Below are 12,995 nucleotides of genomic sequence, written 5' to 3'. Positions count from 1 at the left end.
ACAATGAATAGTATGAGCATTCACTTCAATTATCCAACAACGTGAAAAAGAAATTCCACTTACATTTATCCGATTATGTAGAGATGAATAAACAGGAATTTGCTTTTCACATTGAAGTGAATTTTCGCACAATTTATTGTCTGAAGACTCTCAACATATTTAGCAAATCAGCCCCTGTCTCCATGTCATAGCATGACCCCAGAAATGGGTCATGGACACAATCCATTCTTATGTCAGATCACTTTACTTACAGCACACACTACATGTCATTGCATAGAGAAATCGGGGGAAATGGGTGTATTTTGGGGGGGTCTGTCTACACCTCACAGATCACATAACTATGTCTATGTCACAGTCACACCATGTTCTGAAACTTTATCTGCACTCTACACAATGAGGTTGATTTGATAAAAATGGAGAGTGCAAAATCGGGTGCAGCTGTGCATAGAAACCAATCAGCTTCCAGGTTTTATTGTCAAAGCTAAGTGAACAAGCTGAAGTTAGAAGCTGATTGGCTACCATGCACAGCTACACCGGATTTTGCACTCTCTGATTTTACTCAATCAACCCCATTGTGCAAATTCTGAATGGAATGAGAAAGGCGATACAATGAAATTCTGCATGTGTGTATGAGCAACTAATCGATATGTATGCAACAGTGAAAAGTTCCCTCCTTAAGGACTCTGATACGAGGTTCTCTATCTATCTATCTATCTATCTATCTATCTATCTATCTATCTATCTATCTATCTATCTATCTATCTATCTATCTATCTATCTATATGCTGCTGGTGGTTTCCATTTTATCTATCTATCTATCTATCTATCTATCTATCTATCTATCTATCTATCTATCTATCTATCTATCTATATGCTGCTGGAGGTTTCCATTTTCTCTGGCCATACATTGTACAATTTTTCTTTAGATTTACACAAGCCATATCATTTGAGATCAAACTTTAAACACTTTCAATTTGTATGCAAACAGGCAGGCTCTACATAGATGAAGATAAATCTAAAGGATATAATATTGAAAAATTGTAAAGTTGTATGGCCAGCTTAACTTTGATTTTATGGCTACTACCTCCATTGCGCCAGTTTGCTTTAATACATTACATTATTATATATTTATACATCTGTGAATATGACATGGTCTGTCTCTATCTATCTATCTATCTATCTATCTATCTATCTATCTATCTATCTATCTATCTATCGATCTATCTATCTATCGAGCTATGCATCCAATTTACCTTTCTACCTATCTTTTTCTCTAACTTCCTTTGTCTTTCTTTCTTTCTTTCTTTCTTTCTTTTTTTCTTTCTTTCTCTGCTTCTATCTTACTTTCCCTGCTGGAGGTTTCCACTTGGCTTACTTTGGATCTTATTACTACCTTTATTGTATTAGTTTGCATAACACATGATATAATATATAATTATATATTGTAAATCTGTTTACATATATCTTTCTTATTTTCTTCTATGTATGTTGCATGTTTGCATCTACTTCTTTATTTCTTCCTTTTTATTTCATTTTGTCTTATGCTGCCTTAGTTTGGCTCTATGCTGCTACCTCTATTGTGTCAGTTTACATAATAAATTAATATTTATTACATTATATATCTTTCTTATTTTCTTCTGTGTATGTGTGCATCTACTTTCTCTCTCTCTCTCTGTCTCTCTTACTTTCTTTCTTGCTCTCTTCGATCTATCACCTGCTTTGTGTCATTTTGAATACTATCTATGAGTAGAAGAATATATTTTCTGGTGTGAAGTTTTCTCCCATCATGATACATTTGTATATTTGTGATAACGTTACAATAATCAGTGCTGCACAATCCAATCAAATTAAACTCTCCATGCTAGGTGCTTTTTAATATTCCTATTTTTATTATAAAATAAAAGCAGGGATATTTCTGAATGTTTTATTCACATAATATAAACATAGAACAAAAAAAAAAAAAGTCAACTGACCTGATCCAAAACTTTTAAAATGGGGGGGTGGGGGGGCTGATAATGTCATTTAGAGGATAATGGAAAGTGCTTTGATTTTGGGGAATAGAGACGAGCAGGTCCTGCGACAAGATTTGATTAAATACCCTGGGTTATGACCTTGTCCTGGACACTGCGACACAGAGCTATATGGAGAAAGGGTCCACAGAGGCAGCGAGAACAGAGGCGCAGTCCTAGTTCCAATGATAGATCCTGGAGGCTCGCAGCAGCAGCAGCAGAGAAGGGAGGTCCGCTTGGTGCCAAGGTGGGCAATCACTGATGAGCTCTAGTGAGGCAGCCAGCGGTTCTTGGGTTGAAAAGGCTGGAATTATAATTTAAAGGTAAGAGTTTAGACATAGGACAGGTGTAGAAGGTCACCATTGGAGGCACACTACCTTCAAGTTCATGGAAGAATGGAGGACCCATGGTAGGTTTGGTGGAACCACCTCTCCACCTAGTCTCTGGTGGGACTGTGTATTGGAGCCCAGGTCCAACAGTTGGGAAGGTGAGAAGGTCACCATTGAAGACACATTACCTTCAGTTGTAGGTTTGGTGGAGCCACCTCTCCACCTAGTCCTTGGTGGGACTGTATACTGTCTTAGGAGCCCAGGTCCACCAGCTTAGAAGGTCACCATTAAAGACGCTATACCTTCAGTCCATGGAAGGTTGGAGTACCCATGGTAGGTGGTGGAGCCACCTCTCCACCTAGTCTTGGTGGGACTGTGTACTGTCTTATGAACCCAGGTCCACCAGGTTGGACGACATTGGGTTGAGGATTGAGTCTTGCAAAGTGTGGTGGTGCATAGGGTCCGCTCCTGGCACAGGGATGGCGCTGGGGCCCTGCGGGTGGCCCATTCCATGGAGAGCCTGGAGTCCTGGGTTGGAGCTGAGCAGTAAGGCTGGACTCGAGGAGTTGTGGTCGGGGGTGCCGGAGGGCGTTTTGTCGTCGTCGGAACTTCCCAGGACCGTTTTGCCACCGTTCATAGAAGACGATAACGGGTTGTGACTGTTGGAATTGGAGTTTTCGTTATTCTCCCTTCAAAAACAACAGATATACACATGTATCAATGGCTAGGCTACAGCTGGCGATCAAACCTGCATGTGTATAAAGGCATCTGGCGATTCCATACACTATACAGTCTGATTGTACCAATCTTATGTAAAATTCAACAAAACTGTGTAATATGAGGATAAACCTAAACAGTATCAATATCAGTCAGGCTGAGGCTTCGGTTACATAGGTGACGGTAGAACTAAAGGAGATTGTACAATCAGATTGTATAGTGTATGATCAGCCTTAGCTATTTGTGCCAACTTCAACAAATTGTCGGAAAAATGACAAAATGCAAAGTACAAGGGGCAGAAAACGGCAGCCAATCAGCAATTAAAGTTAAATATTCGGTCTTCTCTAAACCGATGAATAATGATTTCTGATTGGTTGCTGTTATTGGTGGCAAATGTCAGTGACTCGTGCCAAATAAGATGTTTTATCAGCAAATAGCTGTAGAACCCATATCAGACTTTACAGATGTGGTAGAACTACAAGTCCCAGAATATCTAAAGAAACAAGTTTATTATACATACACATATACATTACATTATTATATGTAATATATGTAATATAATAATGTATATATATTTTAAATAAATAACTCTCTCTCTCTCTCTCTCTCCCTATATATATATTTTTTTTTTTTAAATAAATAACTCTATATATATATTTATATATATATATATATATATATATATATATATATATATATATATATATATATATATATATAATTATAGTACATATATATATTTAAACACATTACATTAATATATAATGTAATATATTTTTAAAAATAATCCGTGGTTTGGTTTTCTGTGTGCCTTTTATCCTATAAGTGGCTAAAAGAATTAGAAGACCTTTTACAGACATCCTAGTCAGCAACAAAAAAAATAAAAAAATAATATATATATAATATATATATATATATATATATATATATATATATATATATATATATAAAATTATAGTACATATATATATAAACACATTAGATTAATTTTTTTATATATATTTATATATATATATATATATATATATATATATATATATATATATATATATATATATATATATATATATATATATATATATATATAAAATTTATTTATTTATTTATTTATTTATTTTTGTTGAAACTAAACCACGAACATTTTTTACAAATTCACAAATATCATGAACTGAAATCTAAATTGTAATAGCTGATTCATTTTGCAGTTCGTTGCTGCCTGCACTAATTTACTAATAAGCCTGAATTTGTAAGTCATTCAGATGAGACAAATTAAATGTTCAGTAAATATACGTTTGTCGTGCAGAAATCAATATACATGTACATACAAGTAATCTTGCAAGTAAGTATTTGTAATCTTATTTTATTTATAGTTTTGTACATGTGAATAAAGGTAGTTTAAAATGCAATAATAATAATAATAACAATAATAAGAACATATTTGGTATACTCCTACTACTAAATAATAATTATAATCATTATTATTATTATTATTATTATTATTATTATTATTATTATTATTATTAATAATAATAATAATAATAATAATAATATAAATAATAATAATAATAATTATTATTATTATCGTTATTTGCTTTGTTTTATTTACTTGGTTACTGAATGTTGACAATAAATAGGAAGAATACATTTTGCTGTACAGCTTTTTAGATGTAGCCCATTATTATGCAATGGACTTCTGATGGGAAACCTGAATGCTATTCCATTGAATTGCCCCGCTGGCAGCTGTGTACATTACTACAATGTAACACATAATAAAATCATTGTCAGCAAACTTCTATCTGCAGGTGAGTACCCAGCAGTATTGTGTATTCATGTATGTTTGCAAATACTTGTGTGTCTCCAGACACTGCTATCCCCCTGACATATGACATATGCATATACCAATATAATATAATATAACATAATATAATATCATAGAATATAATATAATATAGTATGTACATAATAAAATGGAAGTATGCATGTATAATGATACATGTAATATCTATCTATCTATAAATAATATTCTACAGCCTTGTTAAAAAATAAATTACACTGCATTTTTCACATATACTTTATATATATATATATATATATATATATATATATATGAAGATAATAAACATTACCTGCAGGTATACCCAATTATGTATATATGTAATATCCTAACTAATACAAAGAGGAGTGTTTCCACTTTAATATTATCTTTGAAGTATCTTTGATTTTGGTATTCATATCTCTCAGTTTTAATCTAAGCCACTTCCGCTTTAAAATAATGTTAAAAACTACAGATAGAGTATTTTTTTTTTTTTTTTACAATTTAATATTAAAAACTAATGTCATGAAAAGTGAATACAACTAATATGGAATATTGGACACAGAATTTTAATGCCAACCTTCACTCCTCGAGCCTTTCTTAATTATTATCCCCCCCCCCCCCCCCCCCCCATTAACTTTTACAATTATAAGCCACTTAAATCATTTCATTGCAATGGCAGAGATCTGTCATAACTCTTTACAAGGAACGATGTGATCGTTTATAGAATTAATAGGCACCAAATGATGGCCTAAAGTAATAGGAGTCATATTGCAAAGCTGTAGTGATATCCGTGCCTTGGATGCAATAATATAATATATGAGTGTCTGCCTGCAGAGGCATTGACATTTTTTTAAGGTATGTATATGTATCTGTGTTATTAATAGGCACCCAGCCCCCAGCCTATAACCCAGCCTGTAGGTTGATTGTAATAATCATTTAATTATATGCTTGCTATCTGACCTGACACTGAGTAGTTCATGTCCATCATCATTACATGATGAGGGAGTTATATTGCCATCCAGTGAAAGCTGGAGCTTAATGAGGTAGGTTAGTGAGGGCAGGCGTGGGTTGGGTATCCTCTGTGACAGGCACACAGCACACAGCTGCTCACACTGGCTGTCAGGCAGCACATAGCACCAACCTATCCCATACCACAACCTATCCCATAAAACAACCTATCCCATATCACAACCTATCCCATAAAACAACCTATCCCATATCACAACCTATCCCATAAAACAACCTATCCCATAAAACAACCTATCCCATATCACAACCTATCCCATAAAACAACATATCCCATAAAACTTAACCTATCCGATATACAAATTTTTTCCTATAGAACAATCTATCCCTTAAAACAACCTATCCCATAGAACACCCTATCCCATAAAACAACCTATCCCATAGAACAACCTATCCCATAAAACAACCTATTCCCATACCACAACCTATCCCATACAACAACCTATCCCATACAACAACCTATCCCATACCACAACCTATCCCCCACAACAACCTACCCCATACAACAACCTATCCCATAAAACAACCTATCCCATAAAACAACCTATCTCATACAACAACAACCTATCTCATACAACAACCTATCCCATAAAACAATCTATCCCATAAAACAACCTATCCTACTGATCTTTGTGGAGCAGTTCTCCAAGCACTTGGGGTATGCCTGGGGCTGTTCTGATACACAGTGTACAATACTTCTAATCATCACTTAGATGTGTCTTATGGCAATTTATAATCCAGATTCAATAGCCAATTCGGTATTATCATCAGTATTATAAATGTAGTTCTATGTAACGCTCCTAGCTGTAAAGGGACTCCTGTCAATCTTTATCTTTAATATTTTAAGACCACGTATGTCTTTATTATTTTATGTGCTGCCATAAAGAATCCTCAGAATCCGATAACAACAATTACATAGGATCTGAGCCTCCCTGGTTAATTCATTGGAACCTCAGTATTACAAATTTCGTTATTTTATGTTCCCTGATCCCCTCAATGGATGTTAGCCACAGACAGCTTCTTCCTCAATAATTAAAATAGTGACTATTAAAAAACATTCACTGGTTGCGAATCAATCCCACAGGAGGATTCACCTCTATAATGTATTCATTATTTTAGAAGTGAGATCCATTAAGCAATTCTATATCATATTCTAAACCTTCCGTGGCTAATTTTAATTAATATATTCAATATATGTCCAGTTTTAAATAATTTTCAATATTTATGGCAATTTTTAAATTGTAAAGTATTTTCTGAATAACATCTTTAACTTCAGTATTCTATAATTGTTGTTTTATATTCTGAACATTAAGTGGCTAATTTAATAAAATATGTAGCTGACCAAAAAAAATAAAAAATCTGAATTAACATTCTATGACCCTTTTTCAAAAAATACGTATTCTCCGAGTAATGTCTTCTACATCGTATAGACATTTCCATAGAATTCTGACAATTCTGTATATAATATCCTAAGGATTCTTTTTAGCTAATTCAGCATAGTATCCTCAATATTCCTCAATATATCCTTATATATAATGCTAAATATTTTTGCAGTCTCTGGTGTTCTCTATAATATTATCAGAACAGTGAGACCAGATCTCTAAAATCCTCGCTAATTAATTGGGAAGTTCTGTACAATTAAATTATTTAGCCAGTTTTGTATAATATTCTCTGTACATTATATACAGTCTTCCTTTTTATATACAGAAAATATTATATATCTAACAGAAAATGTTAGATAATATATTCAACATTTTACAGCTTTGTACATAATAGATTCTATAGGGTGTTCTTTTATACGGTCTGTGTTAAATTACACGGCTAGCTGTACAAAGTATAATTTGTTATAACTTTTATACCCCCTAAATGTATTCTTTTATATGGTCTGTGTTTTATAAAAAAAAAAAATGTGTATGTTAAGTCGTGCAAAGTATATTTTTTATCATATTTATACCCCCTAAATGTATTTTTAAATATGGTCTGTGTTTTATAAAAAAAAATACTACATGGCTAGTTGTACAAAGTATCATTTTTATTAGTTCGGCCCACAACTTTCTTTAGCTGTATCTTTTTTAAGAAATATTATATGCTTAGTTATACAAAGTATCTTTTTTTTTTACCAATCCTGTTTCTAAAATAGCTCCAAGATCGTTCTGTTTACAACCTCCTATGACTATTTCTGAGTAATATCCTCCAGGTCCCATGGTCAGGTCTAGGAGGACTCTTCTTGGCAGCTGAGATATGTAGTTCTACATCAGCGGGACATTTGCAGGAAATGATATCTATGGTTATATTAAATAGTGTGCCAGTATTCCATGCCCGCTGTGCCCTGTCAACGAGGCTCTTTTGAGATGAGTGTAGAAATGTAATTCATAGCATGCAATAGCCCTACCAGCTCGGATATGCGGTTCTATACTTTCTGGAGATCGCCAGGAAAACACACACACACACACACACACACACACACACACACACACACACACACATATATATATATTATATATATATATATATATATATATATATATATATATATATATATATATATATATATATATATATATAGTTGCAGTACCATACCAGGTAGGAGATGTGGTTTGTGTCCTGGGGTGCCGTGCCGTTAATGTTAATGGGCGTTTTGCCTTGCCTTGCCAACTAGTAACTCTTGAGTTGGTGTAGAAGTGTAACTACCACCATGCAAGGATAGCCCTACCAGGAACAGCCACCCATGGTAACTTTAATAAGTTGTGCCCTGTGGTGTCAGGGTTCAATATTTCGTGGCCTTTGAGTGGGTATAGAAGTGTAAGTCCCATCATGGCAAGCTAGCCCCACGAACTTCTACACCAGCAGTGGAGATCTCTAGAAAAGGGCGATTGAAGAAGTTGTTCCATGTGCTGTCAGTATCCAGTAGCTTTTTGCCCCCACCGCTATGACTCTTGAGTTGGTGTAGAACTGTAAGTCCCATCATGGCAGTCTAGCCGTACCACCTACACTACACCAGCTGGACATCTGTGCCCTGTGGTGCCAGTATTTAATACCAGTAGTATTTGAATGTGTATTTGAATGTATTTGAATGTGTACCCGTAATTCATAAAATGCCAGGCTAGTCCTACCAACGGGTACATGTCATTCTAAAGCAGCTAAAGTTCTCCAAGAAAACATATCTATAGTTCTGTTATATACACATTGCCCTACCAGCTGGGACATGTGGTTCTAATGGTTATAATTAATAGGTTGTACCCTGGTTACTTCAGTATTCCATGAGCTTTGTGTTTTGATATAGGAGCTTCCTCAATGGAAGACTAACCCTGCCAGCTCTACATAGCTGCAGTTTTGTTTTGGGAAAGGATAGACATGGTGGTCGATTTACTAGAACTGAACAGTGCAAATCTGGTGCAGCTTCTGACTTCAGCTTGTTTAGTTATACTTTGGCAATAAAACCTGGAAGCTGATTGGTTACTATGAAGAGCTGCAAAAGATTTTGCACTCTTTGGTTTTAGTAAATCAACCCCATTGAGTGCTAATGATGGTGGTGGCAAGGATGAGGGGGGCAATGATGGTTGTGACAACGATGGGGGGTGCCAATGATGACTGTAAAAATGATGGGTGCCAAAGATAGTTGTGGGGAGGATGGGGATGCCAATAATGATCATGCCAACGATGGTTGTGGCAATATGGGGGGTGCTAATTATTGTTTTACCAATAATGGTTGTGACAACCATGGGGATGTCAATTATGGGGGGGGGGGTGCCAATGATTGTCGTGGCAACCAGGGGGGTGTCAATGATGGTTGTGCTAATGATTGTTGTGCCAATAATGGTTGTGGCAACCATGGGGTTGTCAATGATGGTTGTGCTAATGATGAGGGTGATATTTATTGTTGTGCCAATAATGGTTGAGGCAACCATAGGGGTGTCAATGATTGTTGTGCCAATAATGTTTGAGACAACCATCAGGGGTCAGTGATGGTTGTGCTAATGGTTAGGGTGCTATTGATTGTTGTGCCATTAATAGTTGTGGCAAACATGGGTGTGCCAATGATGGTTGTGCGATTGAATGTTGCGCCAACAATGGTTGTGGCAACCATGGGGGTGTCAGTGATGGTTGTACTAATGGTTAGAGTGCTAGTGATTGTTGTGCCAGTAATGGATAAGTCAACCATGGGACTGTCAATGATGGTTGTGCCAATGATGGGGATGCTAATGACTGTTGTGCCAATAATGGTTGTGGCAACCATGGGGGTGTCAATGATGCTTGTGTCAATTATGGGGGTGCCAATAATCGTTAAGCCAATGATAGGGATGCCAATAATGGTTGTGCCAAAGATGAACATGACAACGATGATTGTGCCAATGATGGGGATGTTAATGATGGTTGTGCCAATGATGGGGATGCCAATGATGGTTGTGCCAATATTGGGGGTGCCAAAGATGGGCATGACAACGATGAGTGTGCCAATGATGGGGGTGTTAATAATGGTTGTGCCAATGATTGGGTGTGCCAATGATCGTTAAGCCGATGATGGGGGTGCTAATGCTGGGGGTGCCAATGATGGGGATACCAAAGATGGCTGTGCCAACAATGTGCCAGCTGCTACCAGTAGAATGCCAGAAGTACTTACTCGTACCTTTCCTTGGCCTCGGCCGCCCGGTCCCTCTGCCTCCTGTTTTTGAACCAGTTGCTGACCTGGGTGGTGGTGAGTCCAGTGGCCTCGGCCAGCTCCCTCTTTTCCCTGGGGGAAGGGTAGGGATTGTGGGCATACCATTCCCTTAGCACACTCCTGCTCTTCTCCTTGAAGCAATAGCTGGTCTCCTCTCCGTCCCAGATGGAGCGGGGCAGGGGGAACTTTCTGCGCACCCTGTACTTGCCCACCGCCCCCAGGGGGCGCCCCCGCAGCTTCTCCGCCTCGATGTAGTGAGCCTTGAGCCACAGTTGCTGGAGCTTGGGGTGGTTGTGCGGGGAGAACTGGTGGCCCTCCAGGATCTTGTAGAGCTCTCGGAAGTTGCCCCGGTGGAAGGCCACCACCGCCTTGGCCTTCAGGACACTCTCGTTCTTATGGAGGTGCTCACAGGCGGGCAGGGACCAGAGGAAGCGCCCCAGGCGCTCAATGTTCCCCCCTTGCTGGAGCACCTCGCACACGCAGGCCACTTGCTCCTGGGTGAAGCCAAAGGTGGGCAGCATCGACATGGTCCTGTGCAGCCGCCGATCTCCACCACCATCCAGGGGAAGCCGCCGATCTCCACCACCATCCGCTCAGTCCCATCCACCAGCCATGGAGCTCCAAAAGAAACTTTCCTTCAAAAACTTTTCTTCTTCTGAGCCAGGCTGCGATCCTTCCTCCCCTCCTATCCCCTGCACATAGTCCACACAAGTCTGCCTGCCTGGCTGCCCTCCTCCTCCTCCTCCTCTCCTTCCTCTTCTTCTTCTTCTCCTTCTTTTTTTTTTTTTTTTTTTTTTAATAATATTATTCTAAACTGGCATGAAAAATGATTGTGCGCGCTGTGATTGGTCGGTTATCTGACCCGGGGGCTGCGAGGATAAGACAACAGTTTTAGGCAAATTATTCGCCATGGTTACCTTGTCAATCATAGGAAACTCGATCCGCATGGAGGAGGCTCCCTGGCTGCATTGACAGATTGCTCTCCTCCACTGAGAGGCAGACTTGCAGCTGGAAATACAGGAATACAGAGATACAGAAATATAGGGATCAGGAGTTTGCCTTTTTTTTTTGCTCTGATTGATGCAGGGAGGAGGAGGAGGAGGAGGAGGAGGAGGAGAGGGATCTGTAATATTGTAATGTCATCCTTGCCATAATCCCCTGCCCTAGTGCAGCCCAACAGTCTGCTTCCCTTACTGCAAGAGGCACTTCTGTGCTGCTCAGAGCTTGCAAGTTACATAGTCAGGTTGGAAAAAGACACAAGTCCATCTAGTTCAACTAATAAAAGAAAAAAAGAAATACATCCTACAATCTCATATATCCAATCCTATACCCACCATAGCAAAGCATAATCTGATTTGCTACAGCAGGGGAAAAATGTATTCTTGATCCCAAGAGGCAATCAGATGTCCCCCCCGGATCTACTTTACCTATAAATATCAGTATCCAGTTATATTATGTACATTTAGGAAAGAATCCAGCATATATTTTATTTTTATTATAGGTCATGGTCCGCAGAACTTTTTTTTGGGGGGGGGGGGGCATCATTTTAGGGTCACCCATGCACCGCCTCTTTTCGACAATGTCATTATCACATTATTATGGTCAGAGACTGCAGACATAGTACAGTTCCTAAGATAAATAATGGATAATGACCAACAGGCCCTTTTACCAGACCCAGCAAAACTAGAGCAGTGATGCCTCCGGCTGGATGATCGATCACTCTGGGTCCCCCGGGGTGACACTGGTCAGTAGTGTAGCATGTCTGTACCCTGGTCTGTCTGGCTTCCGCCCGGCACACTCCTCATTTTTTTTGTCCTGTAGCACTCTCTCAGCTTTTTTCCAGGCTGCAGTCTCTCAGTCTTTCTGTCTCTCTCTTGATCAAGCTGTAGCCTCCTCCCTGTAGAAAATGGGGCTGCCAATCTTTGGGACTACATGTCCCATGATGCTCTCCTCTCCTAGTCTCCTTTGATTGGCCCTCAGTTATGGGCAATAGGGAAGGAACAGAGTGGGCAGGAAGCCCCGATAGCGACGCAACTGTGCTGTATTTAAGATCTGATCCCCAAGTCCAGGGGGGGGGGGGCACTTGACCCCCCTTGCCCCTACCTGCAGATGCCCATGTTACAGGTACTTATATAGCGCTGTCAATTTACGCAGCGCTTTACATATACGTTGTACGTTTACATCAGTCCCTACCCTCAAGGAGCTTACAACCTAACCTAAGGTCTCTACACACATTTATACATATACTAGGGCCAATTTTAGACAGAATCCGATTAAAGTAGTTGTAAACCCACTTTTTGGACTTCTACCTATAGGTAAGCCTAGAAAAAGGCTTGCCTATAGGTAGTGGAAATATCTCCTAAACGTGCACTGTTTAGGAGATATTTCACTTGTAGTCCCCCGAAAATTCCAGCGGCGCATGTGCGAGGAAGAAACAA

The 12,995-nt window shown here is 38.5% G+C and overlaps 1 protein-coding gene across 4 annotated transcripts; it reads right to left on the bottom strand.

Annotated features, from left to right (window-relative positions):
- Positions 1-1,866: 1,866 nt before the first annotated feature.
- On the bottom strand, positions 1,867-11,333 carry SIX2 (SIX homeobox 2). Of its 4 annotated transcripts, none has more exons than XM_077485653.1 (2): positions 10,519-11,333; positions 1,867-3,027 (listed from the first exon to the last, which is right to left on the bottom strand). In XM_077485653.1, the coding sequence occupies exons 1-2, from the start codon at positions 11,082-11,084 to the stop codon at positions 2,724-2,726; spliced, it is 870 nt and encodes a 289-aa protein (XP_077341779.1). In that variant the 5' UTR covers positions 11,085-11,333; the 3' UTR covers positions 1,867-2,723. The 4 variants fall into 4 exon arrangements, with proteins under 4 accessions (XP_077341779.1, XP_077341781.1, XP_077341782.1 ...); XM_077485655.1 differs by having other exon boundaries at positions 1,867-2,997; XM_077485656.1 differs by having other exon boundaries at positions 1,867-2,997; positions 10,525-11,333.
- Between the last annotated feature and the right edge of the window lie 1,662 nt (positions 11,334-12,995).

The sequence above is a fragment of the Lithobates pipiens genome, unplaced genomic scaffold (assembly GCF_037356315.1).
Source record: "Lithobates pipiens isolate NorthernLeopardFrog02 unplaced genomic scaffold, aLitPip1_a1.2 Scaffold_18, whole genome shotgun sequence".
Lineage (NCBI taxonomy): Eukaryota > Metazoa > Chordata > Amphibia > Anura > Ranidae > Lithobates > Lithobates pipiens.
Note: the sequence above shows the minus strand (reverse complement) of the source record. Positions and strands in the feature narration are given on the sequence as shown.

What these genes read in the sequence shown, in the direction of transcription:
- SIX2 (XM_077485653.1), bottom strand. Translation starts at nt 11,084, where the DNA reads ATGTCGATGCTGCCCACCTTTGGCTTCACCCAGGAGCAAGTGGCCTGC. An exon ending in GAGGCCAAGGAAAGGTACGA is followed by an intron (nt 3,028 to 10,518) that starts GTAAGTACTTCT and finishes TTGTTTTTGAAG; the next exon opens with GGAGAATAACGAAAACTCCA.